The 9,151-nt window shown below is 41.3% G+C and overlaps 1 protein-coding gene across 1 annotated transcript; it reads left to right on the top strand.

Moving 5' to 3' along the window:
- The first annotated feature begins 4,720 nt into the window (after positions 1-4,720).
- LOC122562487 (transcription factor HES-5-like) lies at positions 4,721-6,882 on the top strand. Its single transcript, XM_043715323.1, has 3 exons — positions 4,721-4,861; positions 4,964-5,141; positions 5,242-6,882. The coding sequence occupies exons 1-3, from the start codon at positions 4,784-4,786 to the stop codon at positions 5,505-5,507; spliced, it is 522 nt and encodes a 173-aa protein (XP_043571258.1). The 5' UTR covers positions 4,721-4,783; the 3' UTR covers positions 5,508-6,882.
- Positions 6,883-9,151: the final 2,269 nt, after the last annotated feature.

Below are 9,151 nucleotides of genomic sequence, written 5' to 3'. Positions count from 1 at the left end.
TAGTGTAAATATCATGCACAGTGCGTTTCAGTAACTTTGTTTTTAGAAATGCAGCAATTCGTTCCACTGTCCTTTAGTTTGGAAGAGTCCTGTTTTTTTCTCTCATTTTAGTTCTCAGTCAAAAATACAGAAAACAAAATGACGTCTTATTTCTCCACGTTAAACTGCTATACAAATGCAGGTACTATTTTCACATTCACATCTATTTATTCTGACCAACTCCTGCTTCTGATTTACTTACTTAGCTTGCGGTTAATTTCGTTGCTATTATTTGATCTGCGTTACTTAAAACGAGAGAGAGGCACGTGGGTCATTTCTCAGTTTGCAGATATATAGTACAAGGTGAAGTTACTTCCTAAGTCCAGATGTGAATAAGGGTATTAATGTAATCTTGCATTTCAGCGTTAAGGACAGAAAGGCAAAACAATATTAATAGTAAAGGAAACCATTCGACGGAAAGAAAACCTGTATTTCCATTCACGAAATGTTTTCCATTGATGCAACAAATATAGCTCAGCTAAAAACGATTGCTACCAGAGAAGATAATTGTAATGCCTCGTCGCTATTTTGTTTGCTACGTTTGAAGTGTGGTCCGGCTTGAAATTAACCCGTGCCAATATTAACATCCAAATGATGAACAGGCAAGCTGGATAACATGCCTGTTAGAATAGAATTTCACATAAATAGGAACGTGCTCACAAAGCATAAGTTCATTTGGAATCAAACCTACGCCTTTAGTGTCGAAATGTAACAATTACCATTACGTTTCTGGAACTGGTTCTTTACTGTGATGTCCTGAATTTCTTGAGTGTTTGTTAGTTATTTAGTTTAGAAATGTTCAGCTGTTTAGCGGAGGAAAGAAACATTTTCCACCGTTTCTCAATGATTACTTTGCAGCATTCAAACATTTCATTTGTTTGTTATGATGGAGAACCCTTATACGCTGTTCTCCATCCAAAACAGAAAATGCATATAGACAAATGAATTATCCACAACATAATACAATATAACTTTGTAATCTCCCGGATTTCAGTTTGTTTTTGTTTTAAAGCGCACCTCTTCATTGTCTTTACTAACATGCATTAATAGTTTATCGGTTTTGATAAAGCACAATAGTTGTTTAATTCTTAAATACAGTAATTCGAGTTATAGATAACAAGTTCTGCAAGTCCATCCTCTTCTTTATGTCCTTCACATGTTACCCCTCGCTGTGAATACGCTATTGAGGTGTTCTTGTTTACAGCCTACTCCTGGTGTTTGATGGTGTTTGAAAGTGGATGCGTGGCGGCTGCTCCGGTCTCTTTCCCACGCGTTGCAGATTAGCAGAGGTCGAGTCTAACAGCTGCACCGTCAGCACAAAAGCCCCGCACTTATATGGACTTGAAAGGCACTGACACGCTCTGATATATATGATTAGAGCTTTGTAAACGCCTCAGTGCTGCACTTGGCAAACATCTGGGAAATAACTGTTTTGTTTTATTCATTCATGGAATGTGGGCGTAGCTGGCAAGACCAACCACTTATTATCCACACAGATAAATACTCCTGAGAATGTGGTGGCGCCTTCTTGAACCGCTGCTGCCCATGTGGTAAAAGTAGGGATTGTTAAATATGGATTTTAATCCAGGGATTTGATGGAATGAGGACATATTTCCAAACCAGTATGATTTGGAGAAAATTGTGTTTCCATGCAAGGATATAACAGCTGATATTTGTGGGGCGGAGAGCTTCTTGGCGAAGGCGTTTGGAGAATGGTTACAGTGCGTGGTGGAGGAGTTATTATTTAAGGAGACATATTATGCCATCAAGCCGGCTTTCTTTTTAACCTTACTGGCGTTGAGACACTGATTTTTACACTAATCTTATGAAAACATAGAAACAGACAGTCACGGCTCAAACGAAGGCACACCATCATGTCAGTGACCATTGTTATAAAGGATGTGGAGATGCCGGTGTTGGACTGGTGGACAAAGTTAAAAACCACACAACAGCAGGTTATAATCCATTAAGTTTATTTGGAAGCACTAGCTTTCGGAGCGCTGCTCCTTCATCGGGTAGCTGTGGAGCGGAATCATAAGACACAGAATTTATAGCAGAGATTACAGTGTCATGCATCTGATACGATATATTGAACAAATCTGAATTGCTGTTAAGTCTTAACAATCATAGATTGTTATTAATCGGATCAGTTGCATGACACTGACCTTTTGCTATAACTTCTGTGTTTTTTTATCCTGCTGAACAGCCACCTGATGAAGGAACAGCACTTCGAAAGCACTTCCAAATAAACCTGTTGGACAATAACGTGGTGTTGTATGATTTTTAACATTGATATAAAGGTATCTAGGCTACTCGTGTCTCCCAACTCTTTGGTCTGTAGCACTAAGGGAGCAATATTTTAAATGCATATTCAAGTACTTTTTAAAAACAAAATGTGATGGGAGTTTCTACTTGTACCAGACTTTCAAATAACGAATTGCACACACCACTATTCCCTGGGTCAAATCAGTTCTCCCAAACTCGGCTCTAACTTTTGTAACATTACTTTAAATCCATCCCTCTCGGTTATTGTCATCTCTCCTAACACCAATATGTCATTTCTAGTTCTGAGGAAGGGTCACTCGACCGGAAACGTTAACTCTGATTTCTCTCCAAAGATGCTGCCAGATCTGCTGAGCTTTTCCAGCAATTTCTGATTTTGTTTGTCATTTCTCGGCACTTTATCGAGGTCCTTCATAATTTTATCCAACCAATTAAAATTTCCACTCACCCTGCTCAGTCCCAAAGCGAACGATCCTAACTCGACAATCCATTCTCAAAGATAAAAGTTCCCTATTCCTAGCAACATTCTTTTGAGTACCCATCCGGTTCAGTCACATTCTTTCTTCAATATGCTGACATAGGCTGTGACACTCAAATAGTTTTATCATAACCTCCCAGTTCTTTTGCTCCAACGCACTGGATAATAAAATAAAATATCTTATCAGTCCTCTTAACCATCTGATCGACCTTTGCCCCGACCTTCAAGGATCTGTGGAGGTGCATTGCAATGAGCCCAGGTTCTTCCTATTCAGTGACATTTCCCTTGCTTCGGTGGAATTGTCACTTTTCTGCCCACCTGACCAGTACTGCTGTTTGATAGTGATTCAGCCAAGGTGCAGTACGGCGTGAAATGTATATGCACGGACTATATCTGATCATTATTACATTTCTTGGCTTTTTGAGAGTGCATCATTCATCGAGCGCTATTGATTGAGTTACTAATAAACGAAGCTTAATAAATGGTCAATATCAGCTGCTAACCCTGATGCAAAAACAAAGTCATTGGAAGTCACAAGCGAGGAGGATGCCAGGATTCACGTTTTCTTTCCTCAGGCGACAGTTAATTGTTGTTGAAAGTTTCCCACGTGTCAGCTTTGAGAGGTGACGGGTCAATGGCCCAGCGCAAAGCACAATACACAAGCTTAAGTTAGAAACAGCTGTCCCTGCTTGTGCTGCAGCCACTAGCAAGCTTCTCTTACTCGTTTAGCTCGCAAGAGTGTCACCTGTTAAACATCTGGAAGACAAGTCATTATACTGACACATCTGTTATTGTTACCGAAACACGCGGCTCCACAGAGCGGAATTCCACCCTGTGGTTAGTAATTAGAATATCCTGTACCTAACGTTATCAAAACAGGGTGGAAAAAAAGAACGCCTTGCATTTATGTAGCACCTATCACGACGTCCCTTTACAAAGGTTGAAGCACTTCTGGAGTGCTAATTTGTGCACAGCAAACTCCCACAAACAGTATTATGAAAATAAAACGTTAATTTACTTGTCGATATGTTGATTGAGAGATAACTATTGGCCTGAGCACCAGGAGCAGTCTCTTTGTTTTTCTTTGAAGGATTGTTTTGGGATTTTTTTTACAGCCACCTAAGAGCGCAGGTGGGACCTGGCTTCACCTCACAGATAGCACCTCCAACAGTGCGGCACTCCCTCAGTACTACCAAAGAATTCATGCGAGGGGTTTGTGCTCAAATCTTTGGAGTGGGATTTGAACATACGATCTTAAAGGACGGAGTTCTGCTGAACTACCCTGTAGAACTACCTAAAATAAACTATAATGAAAGGTACAAGAAAACAATAAACACCTCAGGGAATCAGCATTCAGGTAGAGCTATTTTGCGATTATATTACGATAGGTCAACAATCAAAATTAAGTGCATTGCCCAGTTTATTTCACATCGGCCGTACGTCCTTTTACTATCTAGCAGGAGGAAGTTAGACAAATACATTTCAATTCCGTTTGCAGAATGCGTAATTAAGCCAGTCCATCTCGTGGAGATGACCTTCCTTTGGTCATAAACTCTGTCTCACGATATTAATTCTGGTGCCCACCGATCTCTGCTTTAGAATGAGATAGATGCCAAAGTGGCGTTTTGCAACGTAATATGACTCCGTGTCAGGGAACATGAAATCACCTTTCTCAGATTCTCATAACTCTGAACGTGACTAATTGCCCCCGGGTTTGCTCTGTCACACGGACTGTCCAGATGGTCCTCAGAGATTCCCACGCAAAAGCAATGTCAAAGCCCATCATTAGTTTGGCATTTACAAGGCAACGATGCGGCTATTGTCCTTCTGAAAGCGTTCGTTGGCCAGAGAGTGTGGGAAACCTCATGAAACACCGACTCACGCTTTTTTCATGTAAATGCAGCGGTATAAATAGAGGAGGATTCCCGCCTGCCGTATTACAAAAAGCGCAAAGCCCGCTTTGGTCTCTTTCAATTGTCAGGCATGGCTCCGACCAGTACTGCCGACGTTATCAACCAGGAATACTCGGAGGAAAAATTCACTGCCAAGCAGAAGAGCAAAGTGAGCATAAAAGAATGCGGTGAATATAAACGTCGGCACTGAGGACGTTCAACGCTTATAGCCAGATCAAAAAAAAACTTACTTAATCCGCTCTATTTTCAGATAATGAAGATCACGATAGAGAAAAGGCGCCGTGATCGGATTAACAGCAGCATCAACCAGCTGAAGACTTTACTGGGAAGGGAATTTCAAACGGAGGAACCCAATATGAAGCTGGAGAAAGCTGACATCCTGAAAATGACCGTGAATTACCTGAAGTACCACAGCCAACAGCTCAGAGGTAAGGCTCGTCATCCCTGGCGTTTCTTGCTTTCCATCCACTCAGTTCCAGGTAGTCTAAGTGACTCAGTGATTTCTCAATATTTTCCCCTGTTTTGTAGCAAGCGGCCCGGCCAACACTCCGGAGCGTGACTATAACGAAGGATACTCTCGATGTTTGCAAGAGGCTCTGCGCTTTTTCTCTGCTCAAGAAGACAAGAGCGACATTCAGAAGAAGTTGGTGACACGTTTCCAAAGAAGACAGCCACCGTGTCCGGCCAAGACCTCCGTGACTTATCCTGTCTGTCTTCTGTCCTCTGCTCCCTGTCCGACCGGCAGCGAGCGGGCGGCCCAGTGTAGCCAGGCATCCCTTTGGAGACCCTGGTAAAAACGCACAGCCGGAACGGGTGGGACACTCTGCCCCGTTTGCAGATGGTGGTGAAGACGATGTAGGAGAATCATTCTCCAGTGTCAGCGATAACTGTGGTAGAAGTGGAACTGTAGTGAGGGTTGCTTCACATTGAAGAAAGCGTATTCCCCCGATTTACGGGGCGCGTCATTGTATAAAGAATGTCCTGATTTTGCGCTATCGGTAGGTTAGTCAGACTTCTCGTTCCAAAAATTGTCATCAATGTGATTAATAAAAACGTGCTCGCAGATCCTGGAAAGGGATCGTTTTTACTTCTTCATGGTGAAGAGACGCTGCAATTCTTGGGGGTCATTTGTAACGAGGTTAGGCGGGCGATTCCCTGAGTGTTGCCAGAATACTCATGAGTCAGTGACTACACTATTTCCTTCACCATAGACACAGCCTTTCAACTCTTTGATACTCTCACAGAGATGGATTTCCCTGCACTCTCTCACCATCGCCCTCTACTGGCCGCATGCCCCTCTTCTAATTGCATTGCCTTTCATGTCTTCACTGTCGCCAGGTCGAGAGTGGGCTCTGACCTCGCCGCCCAGGTCACACATCCGTTAGACAAAGAATGGAAGCATGGCATTTACCTAACCTGACTGGCCACATATAGTTTGACCACCTTAAGTAATGTCACCCTTTCCGCAGTTAACCGCCTCAAATCTTACAGCACCGTACTCTCATGGTTCCATTCCTAGCTGAAATCAAGGCATGAGCGCCTCCTTTTCTGTCCTTAGCACTAGCTTGGAGAATCTCATAACTGATCTGTATTCACCATAATTTCCGGCTATTGCTCAGTGATTAATACATGCTTCCACGTCTATTCGATGAGGCAATTGGTATTCAGTCAACATGCTGACCATTCCACACAATGTTGAGACTCTTTCAGTCATAATTTCTAATAGGCCCATCATTGGCAAAGCTGTATCATTAAAACAAAACTTTTCCTAGTCCCGTGGTGTCTCTGATAAGATTTCAGCAACTTTCCTGATTTCTTGTTCAGGGTGAACTAAATGATGAGCGAACTTGGAATCTTTTGCTGAAATTTTATCCACTATTTAGTTCATGAGAAAGATCGCTTTCTTACATCTCTGGAACACGCTAAATCTTTGAATTATCGCCCTCTGTACAAACTGAGAGCCCGCTTTTGTTCCCTATAAATTACTTGGTGGCTTGCTTTCATCTGTCTCAAGAGAGCGATACAAACGCAAGTTTTAGACTTGAAAAAAAATGCAGAAGTTGCTGTTATCCAATTATAAGTTGCAATGTCAGAATATATATCCCGATTGAATGTACACGATGCCTTGTATTATATACATGCAACCGTGAATAAAATCGATTAAAACTATGCTAATATTGGCGAGTTATTTACGTTATTTAGTTAATCCGATTTTTTAGACTTGTGTTCACTATAATTCACGTAAGGCAACACGACCTGAATGACTGTTCGTAAATTTGTTTTAATTTTCTCCATGTCTCCTTTATCTGTGGAACACAGATCTATCGGTTAATAAAAGCAAAATACTGTGGATTCTGGAAGTCTGAATAAAACTCTAAAGAAGAGTCATACGAGACTTGAAACATTAACTTTGTTTTTCTCTCCACAGGTGCTGCCAGACCTGCTGGGTTTCTCCAGCACTTTTTGCTTTTGTTACAGTTCTTATGCCGGTGTCTGGGGTCAAAAATGTAGTATTGTCCTACCAATAGTATTTCTAAATTTCTGAATGTGAAGCCAGCTAATGTTTTCTTTTTGCGAAAAGGGATTAGTATTCAAATGAGTAAGCAATTGGCAAAAGCAAATAGCAATCAAACCACGACGACTTCCATGTAGAAGGTCCCCTCCAAGTCACTCACTAACCTGACTTTGAACCATCGCCGTCCCTTCACTGTCGCACGGCGAAAACTCTGGAATTCCCTCTCTAAGGTCAATCCACCGCACGTGGACTGCAGCGGTTCAAGAAAGCAGCTTCTCAGCACCTTCTCAAGGGCAACTAGTGATGGGAAATAAATGCTGACCCAGCCAGCGATGGGATGAATAATAAAAAGAGGAATAGCTAAACGAATTGCAAATAGTGCATGGCTGCAAAGATCTATGAGGGGTGATCATACATTGGCTTATGTTAAATGAGTAAATTAAAGTTACGAGTTTGATTAATAGACAATCAAGAAACTAGACAAGAAACTAAAAATAAGATACTGTGTATATTTAACATATTTGCACTTCAGGTCATTCAGTAACTGTGCATCAGTTTCTAAATAGCTAGCACTTCTTAATGTCCAACAATTAGATTTGTAATGCACTACTCCCTAATTTCGACGAACTAATGCACAGCGATGATCGACAACGTTCAATGTGCTTTGGTTTTTAAGACAGAAGGAAAGAGTTGCTGACACAAGCGGAAAATAACAGAAAATTCCAGTTTAGCGAATCCAATTTCTTCAGCACGCTTCAAGTCATTAGAGCTGAAAAAAAAAACAAAGTACTAATAAATCTGTGCCCTTTGTGAATTGACCAAATATCATTTGTTACCAATGGTAGCCATGCAACAAGTATAGACGAATAATTCAGCTTTACTTTGTTCAGTAGCTTGTTCAATGAACAGTGAATCATTTAATAGAAAATTATAAAACCGTTGAGAAGGACAGTATTTGTAATATTAAATACAGGTACTATGAAGTGATCTGCTCAATCTAATCCCGGAGACAGATTAATTTCTTCACCCAGAGAGTGGTGAGCTTGTGGAATTCTCTGCCACAGAAAGCGATTGGGGCCAACTATTGAATGTTTTCAAAGAGTTAGTTATAGCTCTTAGGGTTAAAGGGATCAAAGGGTATGGAAAAGCAGTGGGAACAGGGTACTGAGTTGGTTGATCTGCCATGATCATATTGCATGGTGGAGCAGTCTTGAAGGGCCGAATGGTCTACTTTTGCTCCTATTTTTGACGTTTCAATGACAGGGGATTGACTCCTTTGAAATTCTTCAAAACTAACTCTTTGAAGACAGAGTTTGATCATGTGCTAGATTTTTTTCCCCCATAACTGGCAAATTGAGAAATTAGGAGAAAGTGAGGACTGCAGATATTGGAGAGTCAGAGTCGAAAAGTTTGGCGCTGGAAAAGCAGAGCAGGTCAGGCAGCATTCCTGATGAAGGGCTTATCCCCAAAATGTCGACTCACCTGCTCCTCGGATGTTGCCTGACCTGCTCTGCTTTTCCAGTGCCACACTGTTCGACTCGAAATTGAGAAATTAGAATGACAGAAAATTATGGCATAGGGAGCCAGTATTCAACCTATTGTATCTGTGCAGAAATTAAAAAAAAAACAGTGATCCAGCTTAAACTCACTTTCAGTTTTTGGTCTATTTTTGAAAGCATTGAGGGTTTGTGCATCTATCATCCTTTCATGCATTGAGTTCCTTGACCACCTCATCAGCATTTTCATCAACTCTCATTTCTTTTTTCCAATTATTTTCTCCCTTATTATTCACCACCTCGATAAGGGAAAAATATTGGCCCCTCCTATCCATTCTGTCTGCCCCCTCATAATTTTCTATACTTCAACTAAATCTTTATTCAGCCTTCTCTGTTCCAAAGTGAACAGCCACAGTCTAACCGATCT

Source organism: Chiloscyllium plagiosum, chromosome 25, assembly GCF_004010195.1.
Source record: "Chiloscyllium plagiosum isolate BGI_BamShark_2017 chromosome 25, ASM401019v2, whole genome shotgun sequence".
Taxonomy (NCBI): Eukaryota; Metazoa; Chordata; class Chondrichthyes; order Orectolobiformes; family Hemiscylliidae; genus Chiloscyllium; species Chiloscyllium plagiosum.
Note: the sequence above shows the minus strand (reverse complement) of the source record. Positions and strands in the feature narration are given on the sequence as shown.

Excerpts from the sequence above, each read along its gene's own strand:
- LOC122562487 (XM_043715323.1), top strand. The coding sequence starts at position 4,784 with ATGGCTCCGACCAGTACTGCCGACGTTATCAACCAGGAATACTCGGAG. Across the intron at positions 4,862-4,963 it reads CTGCCAAGCAGAAGAGCAAA|ATAATGAAGATCACGATAGA; the intron begins GTGAGCATAAAA and ends CTCTATTTTCAG. Across the intron at positions 5,142-5,241 it reads CCACAGCCAACAGCTCAGAG|CAAGCGGCCCGGCCAACACT; the intron begins GTAAGGCTCGTC and ends CCTGTTTTGTAG.